This window comes from Akebia trifoliata, unplaced genomic scaffold, assembly GCF_017979445.1.
Source record: "Akebia trifoliata isolate Shusen 1 unplaced genomic scaffold, ASM1797944v1 Contig00062, whole genome shotgun sequence".
Lineage (NCBI taxonomy): Eukaryota > Viridiplantae > Streptophyta > Magnoliopsida > Ranunculales > Lardizabalaceae > Akebia > Akebia trifoliata.
Window position 1 is genome coordinate 5,976 of NW_028236816.1, and position 20,561 is coordinate 26,536.

Here is a 20,561-nt window from a genome sequence, read left to right on the forward strand (position 1 = left end):
GCTGAAATGACAAAAATAATTTACTGTAATTATCACAAGTCTTACGTGGTATGGGCACATAATCATAAATGTATTTCCTCGCAATATGAGTAAAAATCATATACGATTATATATACATGTCCACGTCAGAATTGTGAGAATCACAGTAAGTCCTGTGTCACCCCAGCACGACGCGGAAAGGAAACCATGTATTAAATTCATATGCTAATATTTTCACATTGCTTTTTTTCCTATTGAAACTTTTCCTTATCTCATTTTGTCACTGAATACAAAGGGTATCTGAGTCAAGCCAATCCCTCTCCCCTCTTCCTTTTTGGTGCACCAATTAATCAATAAATAACTTGTTCCAATGGCATCTCTCTCCTCCGCACTTCGTCTCCACCACCGAATCACCACCCTCTCCTTCGAGTACTCTCCCACTACAGCTGCCTTTGGATTACCAGAGAAAAACCCCACAATTCTCAAAATCAAAACCCCAATCAGTTATCATATCTCTCTTCTCCCTACGCTCTCTCATTCTCTCCAATTCCGTGCCTCCTCTGCTTCCTTCAACACCTTCGAAGATTCTCAGGAATACGAAGAAGAAGAAGAGGAGGAGGAGGAGGAGACAACAGCAGTAAGCGAAGAGAGCAGATTATATGTGGGAAATCTACCTTATTCCATGACTTCTTCACAACTCACACAAGCCTTCAGTGAAGCGGGCAGAGTCGTATCTGTAGAGGTTTTCATTTCTCATCATGACCCACCGCTCCCCACATTGTTTCGTCTCTTTCTTACTATTATATGTAAAACTTATGTGTTTCTCTTGTTTTTTTAGATAGTTTATGACCGAGTAACAGAGAGAAGCAGAGGATTTTCTTTCGTGACAATGGGGAGTGTCCAAGAAGCCAAAGAGGCTATTAAGATTTTCAGCGGATCTGTAAGTATTATATTTAATTTATTGAAATTATTTTTCAGAATCACTGAAGACATAGTTTTAGCTCGATGTAATATTTAAAAATCGTAAATTTGGGTTCTAATTGTTTCAAATTTTCATGATTTCGTCTACAATACCACATCAATTTAGCAATTATAATAATATGGGTTGTAGAAAATGTTCAGAATCGACAATTATACGGTAGGGGTCAGTTCGGTTTTATTAGGATAAAGATAGGCAAAATCTTGGGAAAAGAATTGGAATTTTTTTTGGAATTATACAAATTATGTTTTGGGGGTTTCTTCCCAAAAGCCCATCAATTTCAACGTCCCTAAAAAACCGATCTTGTTCTTGAGATCCGAAAGTTGAAGAAAATAGAAAAATAGAATCTTGATGTTGAAAGGGGTGTGGGCATCTGTGTGTGGTGGGTTGGGGAGGGGGCAAAAGAGAGGGGGGGGGGGCAGGTTATTCATCTGTAAATTGCCAATTAATTCGTCGATTTAAACAGTTGCACCCTTATTTTGAGTATTTTTTAGAAAAAAAACTCGAGAATTTTTTTTGTTTCATTTGCAAAGTATCAGTCCATGATGGCTTTGTGGGTCATATATAAGAGATCTTCTAGGCAAAAATCATCCATTTGGATGTATTATAATCCTGTTTTTCTTACGATCACGAATTAATTGCTACATTGGATGTTTGTTTGTGGTGGTGACTTATAGCAAATAGGAGGGCGGACCGTGAAGGTGAACTTTCCGGAAGTTCCACGAGGAGGAGAAAGGGAAGTGATGGGTCCAAAGATCCGTAACAGCTATCGGGGTTTTATTGACAGCCCCTACAAGCTCTATGCTGGAAACCTTTGCTGGGAACTTACTTCCCAGGACCTAAGAGATGCCTTTGCTAACCATCCCGGCTTATTGAGTGCCAAGGTCATCTTTAACAGGGATACTGGCAGATCTAGAGGTTTTGGATTCGTCTCTTTTGCTTCAGAAGAAGAAGCACAGTTAGCGCTCGATGCCATGAATGGAGTGGTAAGCATGACTTAACCATTGAAATGTGCAGATACAAACACATGTACTCTTTCTTTTTTTCGCATTATTTGTTCATGTATGCATGTGATTAGGAGGTCGAAGGGCGACCCTTGAGGTTAAATCTGGCTGCAGAAAGGACTGCTACCAATGCTAGTCCATCCCAAGAAACAAAGACAGAAACAGATATCCTTGGCAATGCAACTCAATCCAGCATTGATGCCTACTGAGTGGAAGAAGTGAGCAATTGGTTGGTTCGGGATAATGGAGAAGTTTTCCTTTTGTTTAGCCCTCCTTGTTAGATTACTAGAATGTGGTGCATTATAATAAGGTGTATCTTGATATCACATCAATTTATGAAGATTAGGATAAATTCTAATGATATTAGATGATATTAGGTTTCCTTATCTAGTGTTTTTTTTTTGTACTTATATTTGCTCTTGATTTTCTATATAAGATAGTGTCCATTGTAACACAGTTAAGAGAATAAATAATTCCATTCTTCTTTATGCCTCATTATCCACTGTTCACAGACAAGGGAACAAAAATGGGATGTCGAAGTAGAAGTTGAGTTGAAATTCTTTACAGTGGTGCAAAGTGTAGGCGTAGTAGTGTTGGGTTGCATGAGAAGCTTCAATAGAGATACTTAACCTATGAAAATCCATTGTTGTTCAGTTTATGTAATGCCTTAAACATTATTAATGATGTTGATCTAGTGATCTTCTTATTGGCAACACATATTGGAAATTGAACTTAAAACTTGATTTCAGTTAATAATCCCTGATTAAATCAACTTGGTTAAGAGGCGCGTAAATGCTTCTTGAAGATTGTCGGAGCCTCCCGTTTGTAGGAAAGAACACAACAATATTATCTTTGAGATTTAACCTAGTCTGACTCGATCTCATTCCTCTAAAAGTTTGCACTACTTGGTAGGAACTTGTTCGATCTCGTTCCTTCAATAAGTCTCATAAAAATTGGAGTGAAAATTGAGAGATGTGGGAAATGTGTGAGATTTTTGTGAGATATATGAGTGTTACCACTAATTGATGCAATGTATCACCATTAAATGATGCATGTCAACTTCTTGGATATCCATGGAATGTCACCTCATCACAAAGTGTAAATCCAAGCAGTTAGTAACGTGAATTCATCCAGACATGAATTTCATTTTTTTTTCACAAAATTTATCAAATTATGTGTCGAGGTACTCACCACCTCAATAAAAAAAAAAGAGTCTTGATCTTGACATCACGAAAATTCTCAACTTTCACTTTATATACTTTAAACATCCCAAACGTTTCAATTTTTTTAGCGTATGATGTAAACATATGCATATCTTGAGACATCATTTACAAAAGTTATAATGTATCTCTTATTACCTTTAGTCTAAATAACTATCATTTTATAGATATCATTAAATACGAGATCTAGGACCTTGGTGCTATCTCAACAATTTTGAATGAGGTTCTCGTAAATTTTGCATTTACTACAAGCTAGGAACTTCTATTAGCATTTAAAACCATCGTTTGAGATTAAGCACTGATTAATCATATATTTAATCGATATTACGATTTATTTGGCCTAATTTATCATGTCAAAGATTTAGAGACTTGAAAAATGAGCATAAGTATTAAGTTTGAACATACCTGACACATCATAGTCTTTACCAATTGTGGGGTCAGATTCTAGTGAACGGTGCTGATGGATCCTGCCTCACAGATCTGAAGTCACTCCTTCTACTTCCTCGATAGTGCCAACGTGGTACCTGCCAAAAACTCTTTAACACTCAAGTTAGAAAAGCAGGGGAATAATCTAATAAACTAGTTAGACCTTCAATTTGTCAAAAAAAAAAAAAAAAAAAAACTTTTCCTCAGTGCAAATCGTACTATTTATAGATCCTTCCTTTGAATCAAGGTTTTCCCTTCTCATGGGAGATGATCCCGAAGAATCCTCTGACTCCTTGGATCCTAAACAAAATGGGGATTTCCTAGATTGGATATGCTATACTGGGGAGATCTCCTCTAAGATCCCTAGGCTTTACGTGGGCATATTAGGATTATGAGTATTCTTTGACCAGATTTGCCTTGCTTGGAAGACCAAGTCTTATTCAATGCTGAGCTGCCCTTCTAGTTAAACCAGGTGCTCTCTACTTTGACCTGCCCTTCTGCTGGGTAGCTCCCTTATGTTGATCTGCACATGGTACCACTCAAATGGCCTAGACACGTGTACGATCTAGATAACTGCGCGATTATTTCCCTCAACAATTACCCATTCTCGAGGAGACGCGAAGTCTCATTGTCTCTCCGAGACACGTAACCTTCTCACTATTGGCTGTCAAATCCTCTATAATTGCTTCTATTCTTAATGAATTGACGCATTTAATGTTATGTCGTTTCAAATCTTTTTTTGATGGCTGAGACGAATCATCTTTCATCTGTGCTCGTCCACGTGCCCCACTATCATTAGCACTCTGCCCCAAGCTACGACGATTAGGTTGGATCAAGTTGTCCTCCCAAACGTACGTACTCCTTTACGTTCTTCTATAAATAGGAAACTTTATGCTAATTTCCCTCTTACTGAGTTATTGCTATCTGTAATCTCGTCTCTCTGCATTTTGTGAAAAATTATTTCTCTATTTTTCTTTTAGCTTCATTGCCATTTTACCTCTTTCATGCTAAGGTAATTTTCTTTTCTTGCTTTTTCTTTTTTGCAATCTTAATCTCTCAATGGCTACCAACATGGCCCAACTTCGAAGGGGACTTTATATCCTTGCCTCTGTGTTTATTCAGGTCTATAAAAATCCTAGAAAGCCTAGCAAATGTCGTCAGGGGGAAATTATGGTCTATACTGACCAAATTAAGGATAGCCTTAGTTTTCCTCTCTCTCCCTTCCTTAGGGAGGTGTTGAGTAAGATAAATCAAGCCCTAGGAAAAATGTCTGGCAACTTCTATCGTCTGGTGGAGATAGTAGAGAAGATAGACATAAACCCCAATGACTTCTTCTCCAAGAACAATATGAAAGTTATCCCCCAGCGCCCTAGGTATTACTCGTTGTCCTCCAAGAGTATAGCAATTGTACTAGCTCCATCTCTCCCTAATGCTGACAAATGGTGGTACAAAGACCCCCTGATTGTCTCCGAGAGCTGGGAGTTCGTCTTTGGCGATCCCCATGAGAGATTTAGAGTCCTTCAGACCTTTTAAGGTAAAACTGGTTTTTAAATATCTAGTTGTCTATAGTTGAATTTGACTTTGTTTTACTTTCTTTTCTCTCTACAGATTCTTTTGCCCTTTCCGCTGTTGAAGCTAGGAAAGAGCAGTGTAGAACATCCAATAGAAAACTAATGGTAGTGGGCCTCCAAACCAAAGCTATTAGGGATCAGATCTATCCTTCCCCTTCTGTTTTGCCTCGGCCACCTGTATGACGGGTTTTATTGATCAGACTGAGCAGATCTCAGAAGATCTTCCCTCTCCCTTTGCCACTATTTCTGCCCTTCCTTCTTCTCCAACCCCTTTAAGGTTCTTCGACACCATGAACATCGACCTCTCGGAGTTCCTTCTCTCCCTCACCCCTACCATTAAGGCTACTCCTCCCTCTAACCAGGGTAGGAAGAAGAAAAAAAAGAATCTGGCCCCTCGTGTCTCCATCCTCACTAAAGAAGTAGGCCAGCTGACATTGGTATGTGGGGAGCGAGATAAACCAGCTTCTACCTTTGCTTCTATGTTTGTTATTGTTGTTGCAGCTGCTGCATCTGTTGAGCTTCTTGAGGAGATTCACGCTTATGCAATGCGGAATTCATACACTATCAAGGAGCACATCCATATCTCTAAACTTTAGTTATGCAAGAGGCACAAGCTAATTAGGAAGAGTTTAAGGAGTCCTTCCCTTCTAGGATGGTCTGAGTATGAGGGTCCCAGTGACCTTCTGACTCCCCTGGAAGAAGCTACATTCCCTGGAAGAGTCATGGGGTCCTCCTCCAGGATGGAAATGAAAATAACAACTTTCAACCCCACTTTGACCAAGTCTACAACAAGAGCTGTAGGATGAGGAACACTGTCATTGATGCCTCTCTCCTCTCCCACTTCATTTCTCTCAAGGATTGGGATGTTGCTGACTAGGCCAATGCTAACCTAGGTTTCGATCGATTTGTCCATGGCCTTTATTAGGTAATTATTTGGTCTTCCCACTATGTTCTTTACTTTTCATGCTTTACTTATTCAACTACTTTATTCTTCTTGCAAGCCAACGCTTATGGAATCTTAGCCTTCCTAAAATGGCATGAGGTGGAGAACTAGACAACTGCTCTAGCTAAAGAGCATGAGGAAAAAATTACTCTACTTTAGGTTGAACTGGCCTTCTTTAGCCAATTTTCCCAAGAGGCTAAGGAGGAGATGAAGGCTAACTTGGCCCAGTTTTATAAGGCAAACTTAAACTTTGAGGCCAAGAAGTTGGTAGATCTCTAAGATGTTCTTCAACTAGGACTGGCTAGCTACAAGGAGAGACACAAAGCTGGCGGATCTCCAAGAGAAGGTACAGTAGCAAGAGCTTGAGTTAGGCTCCCTTAGGGCTGGTCTTGAGATACTAGGTCAACACAAGCCAAAGAGGACGAGACTGAGACCAAGAGGCTATTGAGTATACTGCAAGTCCAATACTCTCGGTTGCCAAATAAGGCTTCTACCAAGGCCTATCACGGAGGCTTTGAGGTTGCTTGACTTCAATATGATGAGGAGGACAACGAAGAAGACAATGAGGACTATGATGGCTCTGAAGGTTCTCTTGTCAAAGAGATTTTTAGTTGGTGGTGATTATAGGCAAGCCCCACCCTTCCAACTAGACTAGGAGGGGAAATCTATTGCTGTCTTGGACCGAGTCCCAAATGAACTCATGGAGGCTGGGTGAACCATAGATTTGGATCAAGCCAGAGTGATCGATTTGCCTGCATATGCCAATAACCCGCCTCTTCTCCCTATTATCGACATTGATCAAGACAAGGTGTTCGGTTATCCAAATCCTATTATTGAGACTTCATATTCTGCCAACCTGTCATCTACTACCAAATGAAGACCTGTTTCTTGGAATCTACTGTATTCTTCATTTACTGTTATTTTTGTATTATCCCATTTTTGGGATGTCTCTTGTACTTCTCTTACTATTAATGAAAATTTTGTTTTTAAGCCAACTGTTAACCTGCCTTTAGCATAAACTTTATTTTTTTCACACTATTTGCACTGTACATTCAACTGCTGAATTGCTTTTTTAACTTAGTACAAATTTTAACCTTATGCTCTACTTAAACACTTCAGCATATATGTTATCTTGCACTTCTTATACTGACTACCTCTTCCCCCTAGGTTCTACCTTACGTAACTTTTACTTGGGTGGAACATTTTCGTAAATAACCACATAGTAAAAAAATTACTTATAATGTTATGCGGTACAACCTTCTATTCTTGAGGAGGTACTTTCGAGTTACTATCCTTTAAGAAGGCTCTAACTCAGTGTTACGCAGCATATAGCTTAATGCCTTCAAGGCATAATTGTATAATGCTCACCTCTGTTCCCAAAATGGATATTCTATAGTGCTTTTATTATTCTAAGGTAAATTGTAGCTGTTTAACACTCTTCTCTTTACTATAGGTAAATGAGGGCTTCGAGGATATATTTTTTAGCTAAACAAATCTATGTGCTATATCACTCAGGACAGAACATGGTCATCCAACTCTTCATTCTATTTGTTAAAGTAGAGAAGACCCACGTAAGCCTGGATCTAAGCAGGATCTATTTTTAGTACTCTTGGACTCATGACAAAGTAAAGCCCCGACCAACTTCTTACTCTACCAATTAAGGTAAAAAAGACCCACGTAGGCTCAGATCCAAGCAAGATCATATTTAGTGCTATAAAACTCATGTTAAAGTAGGGTACTGACCAACTTTTTATTTTACCAATTAAGGCAGAGAAGGCCCATGTATGCCCAAATCTAGGTAGGATCCATCTTCAATGCTCTTGAACTCATGATAGAGTAGGGCCTCAACCAACTTCTTACTCTATCAATTAAGGCAGAGAAAACCCACATAGGCCTAGATCCAAACGGGATCTATCTTTAGTACTATAAAACTCGTGTCAAAGTAGGGCCCCGACCAACTTCTTACTATACCAATTAAGAAAAATAAAACCCACGTAAGCCCGGATCCAACTTTTAGTACTATATTACTCTCGTCAGAATAGGACCCCAAACAGCTTTTCACTCTGCCAATTAAGGTAGAGAAAACCCACTAGGCTTAGATCTAAGTGGGATCTAACTTTAGTGCTATATCCGTGCACATGCTACCAATAATCAGAAGAGATTCTTTATTAATAATATCTTTTTAGGTTACATGTATTCTACGACCTAGGCAACTCTTGACCAGTCATTTTCACCAAGTAATAAACTCATTTATGTCCTACCCTTGTTACTTTATATGGCCCTTCTCAATTAGGATCCAATTTTCCACTGTTTTGCTCTTTTGTATTCTGGAATACTTTTCACAGCACTAGGTCTCCTTCTTTGAACCACCAGTGGAGGACTCTCTTATTAAAGTAATTTTGTAGCTTCTTATGATAACTCTCTAGCCTTATCAGCATCGCTTCTCATTTTTTCTTTCAGAAAATCTATTTATGCAATTATCTACTAGTTGTTTTAGTCAGTTTGCACTACTCTTGACCTTATTGTGGGGAAGTTATTTTCTATTGGTATCATTGCCTCCATTCCATAGGTCATAGCGAATGGAGACATCCCTGCGAAGGTTCTGACAATTGTCCTATAGGCCCATAATACACCATGCAAGACCGCTGTCTATATTCCCTTTGCTTCTCCCAACCTCTTCTTTAACATATCTATCAGTATTTTGTTTATGACTTCAGCATGTCCGTTGTCTTACGATATTGTGGCATGGAGAATAACTGCGTTATCCCATACTCTTTACAAAAAACTTTAATTTGCTCTCTTACAAATCGTCTCCCATTATTTGAGACTATAATGCGTGGTAAACCAAATCGATAAATTATGTTTTCCTATACGAACTTATGGACCTCCTACTGATGAATTCTAGTTTGAGGGGGTACTTCCGCTCACTTGGTAAAGTAATCTGCTGCCACCAGCAAGAAGGTTAGGTTTCATGGTGCCCTAGGCAACGGGCCTACTAGATCAATCCCCTATTGTGCAAACGACCAAGAGTTAATGAGGGAATTGAGCTACATTGTAGGCTGTCGGATTATTCTTCTATGTCTTTGGTAATTATCGCAATACTTGATGTACAAAACTGCATCCTTCTACAAATATGACCAAAAATACCCTTTGAAAAATACTTTGTGGGCCAAAGACTTTGCCCTAGAATGATTTCCGCAACTACCTTCGTGGATCTCACTCAACACATATTTTGCCTCTCTTGGCGTTGACAACGTAAGAGTGGCTTTTCTATTGATTTTTTGTATAGTTTCCCATCCATGATAGTATATCTCTCTACCTTACTCTTTACACGTCTTACTTCCTTCGGATCGTCAAGCAACATTCCTAACTCTACTAGTTGTACCGCCCATTTTACTATTCTGTTCAATCCATTCGTCTTTCCTAAGATAGACTTCAAGGGGTATTCTGTGATGACCTATACTCAGTGCACCTGGAAGTATGGTCTCAAGCACAAAGTCGTGTAAACCAAAGCTAATCCCATCTTCTCTATTCTAGAATCGCATGTTTCTACATTGGTGAAGGTCTTGCTCAGGAAGTAGATGGGTTGTTATGCTGCTGTCCTAGCCCTTATCGAAATTGAGCGGAGTATGCATTCAGAAATCGCTAGGTACAACCTTAGTTCCTCTCCTACTTCTAGTTTGGTGAGTATAAGAGGTCGACCCAGGTATTTCTTCAACTCTGCGAAGGCTGGCTCACATTCCTTTATCCACTCAAACTTGGTGCTCCTCCGCAACAATCGGTACAGAGGCCTGTATTGATCTAAAAATCTAGCTATGAATCTATTAAGGGTTGCGACCCTTTTTGCCAACTTTTGGACTTTTTTTATGTTTTTGGGGAGGGCATCTCCAGTAATGCTTTGATCTGGTCCGGGTTGGCTTCTATACCTCTTTTCGTAACCAGGTAGCATAAGAACTTCTATGAAGTTAACACAAAAGTGCATTTCTCCAGGTTGAGCTTCATCCCAACCTTCCTCACTCATGAAAATACCTCTTCCAGATCAGCAACGTGAACTTCTTTCTTCTTGCTATTTACCAATAGGTCATCAATTTAAACCTCCGTAGTCTTCCCTAATAGATCTCTAAAGAGCTCTGTTACCAACCTTTAATAAGTTGGTTTTGCATTTTTCAACCCTAAGAGCATAACTTTGTAGTAGTAAAGCCCTTGATAGTGATGAAGGTTGTCTTCTCTTGGTCTGCTAGGTTAACTTGTATCTAATTGTAGCCTAAATAGCCATCCATGAAAAATAGTTTTTTTGTGAAATGAAGTCGCATCTACCAAATGGTCTATCTTCGGCATAGGAAAACTATCCTTAGGGTAGAACTTATCTAGTTTTGTAAAGTCAATACAAACTCTAACTTTTCAATTCTTCTTTGACACTGCCACAATATTTGATATCCAATCAGGGAATTATATTTATCTAATAAAGCCTGTTCTAATCAGCTTTCTCACCTCTTTATTTACCATTTCTCTAAACTGAGGTGTTAATCTCCTTAGATTCTATTTCACTAGTTTGACAGTTGATTCCACATTCAAATGGTGGCAAATCACTTCAAGGTTGATCCCCAGCATTTCTTTATGGACCAGGTAAAAATATATTGGTTTCTCCTCAGGCAGCCTCTTAACTCTTTTAGCTCTTCTAACGCCAATTCTGTTCCTACTCCAATCTTCCTACCTTCCCTTACATCCACCATCTAGATGTTTTCCAAGCATGGGGGTTCTCCAGGCATGGTTTTCCCCACTATAAATGTTATTGCTGAACGTTTTCTTTAGAGAGCTTTTCCTTACCTAGCATACATACCTAGGCTGCTACCTGATCCTCTCATATATCCCACATCCCTTACGGTGTTGGGAACCTTAAGACCTGGTAGTACGTTGAAGGAACAACCCTCATCTCATGGGTCCACTACTTGCCCAAAATGGCATTGTGTGGGGAACACCCTTCAACGACCAAAAATCTAGTTATCAAGGTTACTGGTCCTACTTACATGAGCAAGACTATCTCTCCCCACGATTGGTTTGTTCTCCCATCAAAACCGATCAAAAGGACTCCTACTTCAGTGAGCATGTTTCTACTAAGACCCATCTTTAGAAAGGCCAAAACGTATAAAATGTTGACTGAACTACCGCTGTCAATCAACATTCTCTTAAGAGTAAAAGTGCCCACCTGAAAGATTACCACTAGTGCATCATAATGGGGTCTTGTTACCCCCTCCAAGTTTTTATCTATGAAAGCCATGGTCTACTCTCCGTAGGATTCCATCTACTTTGTGAGCCTGCTTCTTGTTGTGTAACCTTGAGCAAAGTGTTCTACTTGCCACCTCTTGGTTCTTTCGTCAGCCCTACTCAAGCCAAACCTTCGACTCTCTTACTTAAGGACAACTTGTATAACTGCTACCCTTCCATCTTATCCTTCAACAGGAGACTAATCAAGCTTCTGATTCCTATTTCGGGGTGGATTCTCCATTTGCCTTCTAGGCAGGTCCCTTAATCTGCCCTGCTCTACCAACTTCTACAGAAACCTTTTCAAGGCCTAGCTCCTGTTTGTGGTATGTGCCTGTACCTTGTGATACTCACAGTATCACTCATCTCGATTTATCTAATCTCAAGGAATTGGTGTTGGCCATTCAAAGTAAGGCTCATTTGCGATGAGCGGTAAACTCTTGCTAACTAGCATAAAAAAATATGTCCCTTCTCTTTTCTATTTCCTATCCTACTCGAGTGGTTTCTTCCTACTCTATAGTTGTAGTTGATACTGCTTGCTGGGCTTTACCATAACTTGTATTACTTTGCTCTTCTCGATTGAATTTCGAGGATCATCTTCCAATCTAATGAATTTTTTTACTCTTTCGAACAATTCACTTAATATTTCTTGTCTCTTTTTCACAAGAGACCTATATAATCCTAAGCCAGATGGCAAAAAGTTTTTGAATGCCACTACCGTCGTTCTCTCAACACAACTTTCGAGGGACATCATATCTTCCCCAAATCTCCTTGTACACTTTATAAGGCTTTTCCTAGACTGCATTCTCATGCTGAGTAGATCATCCACATCTCTGCCACTCTTCTTGTTGCTAATGTACCGTGTTACAAAGACAGTACAAAGCTCTTCAAAAGAAACTATTGATCCGCATGAAAACTTGTGGAACCAAGTTAATATATTTTCCTACGGGTTAGAAGGAAATAAGCTGCACATTAAACCACTCTTCCTTTCTCACAAAGCAAGTATTTATCGAAAGTGGAATAAATGTTCCACTAAATTTTTCATTCTAGAATAAGAGGTGAAATGTGGCGGTATAAACTTCTTCAAAATTTCTTCTGCCAAGATCTCTGCTATAAAGTGAGACTTCTAAATTTCCCTAACAGCTTCTGTTGCCATTATGTCAATATCTGCACTCTTTATCATCTCCTTTTCCTTTCAGATCATCTTTCTGATCTCTCTCGAGTCAAACCCGAGTAGTTGCAGTGGCAACTGCCATTTATCCTTCTCTCATTGGGATCAATGGTTGAGAACTTCCTTCTGCATTTGAAGCATGATCATCTCTAGCAGGAGGCTGAAGATCTCTTACTAGGAGATCTTATCTTACTAGCTACTGGTTCTCAAGACGCTAACTTAGGCTCCGATTCAGTTCGACCAAGTCATCCATCTTCTTTTGCATTTCCTGCTACTGCTTCCTCATGGCTTCTAGCATTGCCAAGAGTTGAGCATCTGTGACTAGTGCCATAGGTGGGGTGCATTGACTTTGGTGGTTTTAGTGGATCTCCTCATTGTTTTGACTTAAATCAATACACTATTAGGTTTTCACGGATGGTACCAGACTTATGGGGTTAGATTCTGGTGAACGGTGTTGTTGGACTCTACCTCACAGATCCAAAGTCACTCCTGCCACTTCCTCGCTAGTGTCAACGTGATACCTACCAAAAAATCTTGGATGCTCAAGTTATAAAAGCAGAGGAATAGTCTAATAAACTGGTTAAACCTTCAATCCATCAAAAAGATCTTTTTCTCAGTGCAAATCGTGTTATTTATAGATCCTTTATTTGAATCAGGGTTTCTCCTTCTCACGTGAGGTGATCCCAGAAAATCCCCTGATTCCTTGGATCTTAAATAGAATGGAGATCTTCTGAATTGGATATGCTATACTGGGGAGATCTCCTCTGAGATCGTTGAGCTTGATGTACGCATATCAAGATTATGGGTATTCTTTGACTAGGTTTGTCCTGCTTGACACACCAGGGTCTTATTCAGTGTTGCACTGCCCTTCTAGCTTGACCAAGTGCTTTCTATTTTGACCTGTCCTTCTACTGGGTAGCCCCTATATGCTGATCTGCGCATGGTACCACTCAACCAGCCTAGGCACAAGTACGATCTGGATAACTACACAATTATTTCCCTCTACACTAACAAATATACCATTATTTGTAAAGAATAATTTGTTTCACTCAAATACCAACTTAAAACCATGATTGCTTAAAGTAGTACCAGAAACAAGATTATTTCTTATGTCATGGACCTACAGTACCTTAAGACTTAATAACTTTCCAGAGGTAAAAAAGAGCTTAGCACTACCCTTGCCCATGACCTTGGATGAGAAAGAAATTCTCATAAATGTGTCCATCTCATCTCCTACTAGTTCATAGGAGGTGAATATATTATTATCACAACAAACTTAACAAGTCGTACTAACATCAATGTACCACTTAACATTTCCTATTGTATTTATTTTAGAGATAACGAAGATCATATTGTCATGTATATCTTTATCATTATAACTCTTTTCTATTTTGTATTTTTGTCATCATACCTATGATGGCAGAATTTGACTATGTGTCCAAGCTTCCCACAAGTAAAACATACATGTAATTATTTATCCTTGCCTCATCTATAGTCTTTCATTTTAGTTTGCTTCTTTGCTCATTGTTTCTTGATCTTATTCTCCTTGGTTCAACTTATTGGTCATCACCTCCATGATGTGAGTTGCAACTATGGGTTCATCATGATTCTTTTCTCTAAGATGTGTTTCTTCATCAATCCTCAAATGATATATCCAACTTCTCAAGCGATTGATTTCCATTAATATGCATTTATTTTGTGTAGTATTCTTTTTGTAAATACTAGAAATTCAAGGAGTTTGACCTCATCTACTTAAGTTTAGGAATATCTGCCATTCAAAGAGTTAAGATGTGAATGGATACCACAAAACATGTTTTAAAATCTAATTTTTCAAGTAAATAGTGACTCAATTCTGATCTTCACTTAGAGGTAAAGGGAAGGAGATTTAGTTGTGATACAATGAAGGTGTTAGGTACTTTTTCTCACCCATCAAATTGATGGTTACCAAAGGTTGGCAAAAAGTGAAGTATTAATGATTTTTTGAGTTTTTTTAGAAGTTAGAAAGGAAATAAACTGTAATACCCCAGATTTTTTAACATATATCTCAAGAGAATTCATAGGTCAATTTATAGGAAATAATTTCTTATTTTAGTATTTGATGAAAACAATCTATTAGTATTGCAACGAAAAATTAATCAAAATTGACTATAAGTTTGCAAAAATCAGAGCACAGAAAAATTAGGCTCTTAGTAAAAAGTTGGTGACGGCCGTTACGTCCTTTTAACATTATAAATTCTAAACCCATGAAAAATTTATAGAATTTCTGCACTTTTAACACATTCCCGCTTCTAATCTAAAATCCTAGCTTTCAATCGATTTTTCATCGACCTAGAGACTCCGTCGTAAGAGAGGAATTATTTCATCACATCGAGAGCTTTGAAGGAGTACGTGAAGTTAAGTTTTTTATTCATTTTGGAAAGGATAAGATTCGATCCAATTTAGATTTCTATGTTTCTCGAGGATTGCTCAACACGGAACTATAGGAATTTTCTAAACCTCTCTAATAGTTTATTTTTCATGCATAATAGTTTTTTTTTTATCGAAAGATAAACTATGTTGTTAAAAAAATAGGAAAAACTATATTATTGTCATAAAACTCATGATCGATCTTGTGTGTGAAGATTTTGAGATAAATCAAGTTTTAAAAAGACCAAAATTTTCATATTTAATCAAAAAAAAACCAAATTTCGAGTTTCAACAAATTGTAACCGGTAGAAACCTGCATTCTGTAGAAGTTTCTAATGGTGCCACCAATAGACCCATCGGTCCCACAAACAAAATGAAACTTTTTACGCAAAACTATTATTGGATTTCGACCAATTTAATTATTTTCTTCAAAATAATGGTATAAGAAGACTTTCGTCTAACGTTTAGAATTGTTTAAAACTTCCTTTTGAAAAAAATTTAGAATTTCAACTTGAAACATCGAAGATTTTGATAACAAACTTGTGGATTATCTAAATTTGAGGGATTGCACTTTAGGTACGATGCCTTATAGAAGAGAGTATAAACTCTCATTGTATGTGTGTGTTGGCGAGTGGTTATCTATGGTTAATTTTAAATTCTATTATTACGAGGTGATAGTTGCATATTTATTTATTTTCTGTTATCGCGAGACGATGAGTATTATTTGTTAATTTTCAGGTTTGACCATTGTATGGTAAGAAACTGGATATCCATTTCACATACTTGTATGCTTTATTTTTTATTTTTTTCATAAAATAATGTATATATATGTAACTATTTTGAGATCCGTTAAAGAGCTTGCGAAAACCTTAAAGGATAGTTTGTTATATTATGTCTGGAGTGACACGCTATCTATGATGAACTATTGTGATATTAAACTCTTATGTAGTATGGGATACATAAGGGATTAATATCACAATTGTGATCCAAGAGTTTTCTCTCTATCTTTATTGGTAAACAAAATAATGCAACGGTAGTCTAAAGTAAGTATAAAGAAGTCTTAGAGAATCATATTTTTATTTGATAGGCTTAGAAAAATGACGAGTCTATGCTCATTAACTGTCTAGAGTAGTTGAACATATTGAAACTTCATGAAAGGACCTGGTCCTTATGATCCTAATCAACGGTCAACCTAAGCTAGATAAATGGTCACCCTAGTATGGTAAGTGCAGCCATCAATTACAAAATCAAGAATTAATATTGGGATCCCACATCGATTAAGTTAGAAACATATTCAAATCCTGGCTGGGAGGTATCCAGTCATGGTTCTTAACGCTCTTAACAAATATACTATCATTGTTTGTATAAGCATAACATGTTTTTATGTTTACGTTGGAAAGTATTTTTGAACTATTTCTTTTTGTTTCAGTTATTATTATGATGTTTTATTTGTTTTTACTGTTATTTATATTTTGAAAATCTTACATTTGTTTGAAAATGGATTAGAATGTTTTTCCTCATTAGGAGACTACTAGTTTGGAATAGGATTTTCTTGGTGGGTAAATTACATGTTACTTACCCTATCATTTACAGTTGTAGATACTTTTTTTGTTGAGGAGCAGTTAGAAAATACTATAAAAGAGTATCCATCTTGTTGACCACATTGATGACCAAATTCCACTTCTACGTGAGACTTGGGAATTATTTCTACTAGATTAGTTCAGTTTAGATTTTAGAACTTTCTACTTTTAATTGTTGAAAGTTAGGATTTTGATGTTAGGAAAGGATTTGTGCCAGTTTCTTGTTTCATGGAAGATTTTGAATTTTAGTTTAATTTGTGGATACTTTCACACTATTACTTCAGTTTTATTAGAATTTCTACTATAATATTATATGTTATCATTTTATGATTTTTTATTTTATTATCATTGGCTGGGTGACTATTTTGGAATACCTTAGATTCTAGCATGGAATCATTGGGTTCCGTGTTAGAATTTGGGGGTGCCACAGAATGTTATCAGAGCTCAATATTAAGTTCATCTGGGATTTATGTAGCTCTTTTTTAGGAATCTAGTCGATACTATATAATAGTTTTTGTTGGAAAAGTCTAGTCGATGTCATAGAATGGTATTAGAAAGTTTAGAGGTCTGTTAGAGTCTAAACAAGAGTTACGATAAGATCAGGATGAATTGTGATTGGACAAGATTAAAACTTTAAAAAAATTTAAGAAAAATCTGAACCCTAGAATCACAAAACACTAAACACCTAAGTCTCGACACAAATCTAGATTGCATATGCTTCATTTTATTTATTTATTTTGAAATTTTTGAAAATTTTAGCATAAATTTTGAGTTATTATTTTTTGATGAATGGTTAACTATTTAAAAGAATCTTACCATAAGTTTTCATACTGCGGTTAACAATATGAGAGGGAGAGGAAGATGAAAGAGAACTATGGATGATGGTCAACCTGAAGGATAAGACAATGTAGATCGGATGGGTCATTTATTGGATGTTATAGCTCGTATCAAGGAGACCCAATCAAGTATCTTGACGAAGATGGCTGAGACTAGGGGACATTAGACACACCCACAAGGGTAGAGGTTATTCCACCCGAGGTTCCTCCCCCAAAGCCAACACATCATATGCAACCACTATTTATGATGAGGCATCCATTACCTCAAGAACTCCAGCTAGGGATGCTACTAAAGAATTTTCAGAGGCTATACCCACCACCTTTTAGAGGATCAGTGGACCCCGTAGAAGAAGAAGAGTAGATACTTAGCATGGATGGATTATTGATCACCATGGGATGCATAGTTGAGCAAAAGGCCATTATAGTTTCTTTCAAGCTAGAGGGAGATGCTAGTTAGTGGTGGAGATTAGTCAAGAATGTACAAAAAGTTGCGCCCATTATTTGGAAAGAGTTTTACAGAGTATTTTTGGAAAGTTTGTGTCAGAGATGGCTAGGAAACTATCTATTAGGAATTCGCAAACCTGAACCAAAGGATGTGGATAGTGACGAAGTATAATACCAAATTCACCTAGTTAATACGGTATGCGCCAGATTTGATAGTTACAGAAGCAAAAAAAAGAAAGGACATTCTTTAGAGGCCTGAAACCATTCTGTAGAAGTAGAATGGTTGGATTTGAGAATAAAAACTACTTAGAGATAGTAAATAGAGAACAAAAGATTGAGAGAGGGGTGGGTGAATTATAGGCCATTAGGGAACAAATTAGTCATCCTACAAAAAAGTTCCAGAGCTGAGTAGACTCCTGACTAAGAGGTCTATGCTTGTGAGACCCACAATTTCAGGATAGGCTTATATATTATATAGACCCCCGACTACATAGATATGGTGACCAGTAGGAGTTTAGGTTGGTAGTCAAAGACCACCATTATCGAAAGGCCCAACACCACCGATGGTTAGGCCACAACTTTAGAGTTCCAAATCACCCACACCCCAGAGACAGGCACCAAGACATGGTAACATGTTATGCGTGTGGATCAATTGGTCACATTAGGAAGGATTGCCCACATCCATAGTCACAAGTCAAAAGTTCAGGCATTGCACCTAAACCAAAGGGGAGAGTCTACCCTGTGACACAGGAAAAAGTTCCAACTTCGAATGAGGTCCTTGAAGGTAACATTATAGTTTCTAATGTGCAAGTTAGATTTTTGATAGACATAGGATCATCCAATTCCTATATTTTTGTTAAAATTGCACACATGCTAAAATTAGAGGCTACGAAAATAAAATGAATATTACTTTTGACTACACCTCTAGGAAATCAACACATCCTAAATCCATTTGTAAGGACTACACCATTAGAGTATTTGATCAAGAGATGATCGCCAACCTCACCCTCTTAGAATTGCAAGAGTTCGATTTGATTTTAGGGATAGATTTATTAGTTTAGAACCATGCCCATGTGGACTATTTTACAAGAATAGTGACATTCAGGAGACCTGGACACCCGAAGGTGAAGTTTAGAAGATTCAAGAACCTAGTAGAGAATTTTGAAAATGGTTAGTTGAATAGTTTGGGAACGTGTAAGGAGATCACCCCTTCTATGACCGACATAGCAATGGTTAGAGACTTAGATGTATTTTTGAAAGAATTGCCGAGATATTGAGTTCTCTATAGATCTAGCACCCAGTATAGAGTTGATATCCATTGCTCCATATCGGATAGCAGCAATGGAGACTAGTGAGTTGGAAGCTTAAATTGTTGAACTTACAAGTTTTGATTTTATTATACTAAGTTTCTCATCCTGGGGAGTTCAAATTCTATTTCTGAGAAGAATTACGGTTTATTGTTATTGTGTATCAACTACAAGAGATTGAGCCGAGTAACTATGAAGAAAAAAATATCTTATTTCCCTAATAAAGGACTTGTTCTACCAACTACAAGGTACCCAACACTTTTTCAAGATAGATGTTAGATTGAGGTACCACCAGTTGAAGATAAAGTAGAAAAACATTTTGAAGATTGCATTTCACACAATGCGAGGGCACTTCGAGTACCTAGTAATGCCTTTTGGTTTAACGCATGCACCAACACCATTTATGGATTTGATGCACAGATTATTTTGGAGATACCTTGACAAGTTCGTTATTGTATTCATAGATGACATCTTGATTTACTCCAAGTTGAGGGAAGAACACAAAGAACATTTAAATATTATACTTCAAACTTTGAAGAAGCATCAGTTGTATGTCAAATTCAACAAATGTGAATTTTAGCTAATCAAGGTAGAATTATTGGGTACGTGGTGTCGAATGAGAGAGTTTCAGTAGATCCTACAAAGGTAAAAGCGGTTAAATTGAAAACAATCCAAGATAGTTACGGAGATTAAAAGTTTTCTTAGAATGGTCAGATATTACAGAAGTTTTGTTGAGGGTTTTCTACTCTTACAACACCTTTGACATGGTTGACTAACAAAAATGTAATGTTTGATTGGGATGACAAATGTGAATCAACATTCTAGGAATTGAAGAAAATATTGACGATCACATAGATTTTAATAGCACCAGTTGTTGGAGAAAAGTTGACTATTTACACAGATGCATCTAAGATAGGTTTGAGATGTGTGTTGATGTAGCATGGGAGTATGCATTAAGGAAGCTCAAGATTCACGAGAAGAATTACCTAGTTCACGATTTAGAAATAGCATCTATTATTTTCATCTTGAAGATTTGGAGACATTATCTTTATAGGGAGACATTTGAGATATTTTCTTATCACAAGAGTTTGAAGTACATATTCTCATAGAAAGAGTTGAGCATGAGATAAAGACATTGGATGGAATATCTTAAGGATTATAATTTCACATTGGAATATCACTCGGGCAAAATGAACGTAGTAGTTGACGCATTTAACCGGAAAGATGAGAACATGTTAGTACATATGATGATGCGAGAGTGGCATATGTTAAAGACAATTGCAAAATTCGGATATGATAGTCCATTAAAGGTGGAGGAACATCATAGTTATTTGGCAATGATAAGAATTCAAAATTCACTAGTTAAGGGGATTACATAACTTTAAAGATTAGATGCAAATTAAGTTGAATATCAATTGAGGATGGACAACACA

At 37.4% G+C, this 20,561-nt stretch overlaps 1 protein-coding gene across 1 annotated transcript; it reads left to right on the forward strand.

The window, feature by feature from the left end:
- The first annotated feature begins 245 nt into the window (after positions 1-245).
- Positions 246-2,465, forward strand: LOC147382061 (33 kDa ribonucleoprotein, chloroplastic-like). Its single transcript, XM_086429598.1, has 4 exons — positions 246-721; positions 818-919; positions 1,636-1,944; positions 2,037-2,465. Exons 1-4 carry the CDS (start codon positions 350-352, stop codon positions 2,169-2,171), a joined length of 918 nt encoding a protein of 305 aa, XP_086285724.1. The 5' UTR covers positions 246-349; the 3' UTR covers positions 2,172-2,465.
- The last annotated feature ends 18,096 nt before the right edge of the window (positions 2,466-20,561 follow it).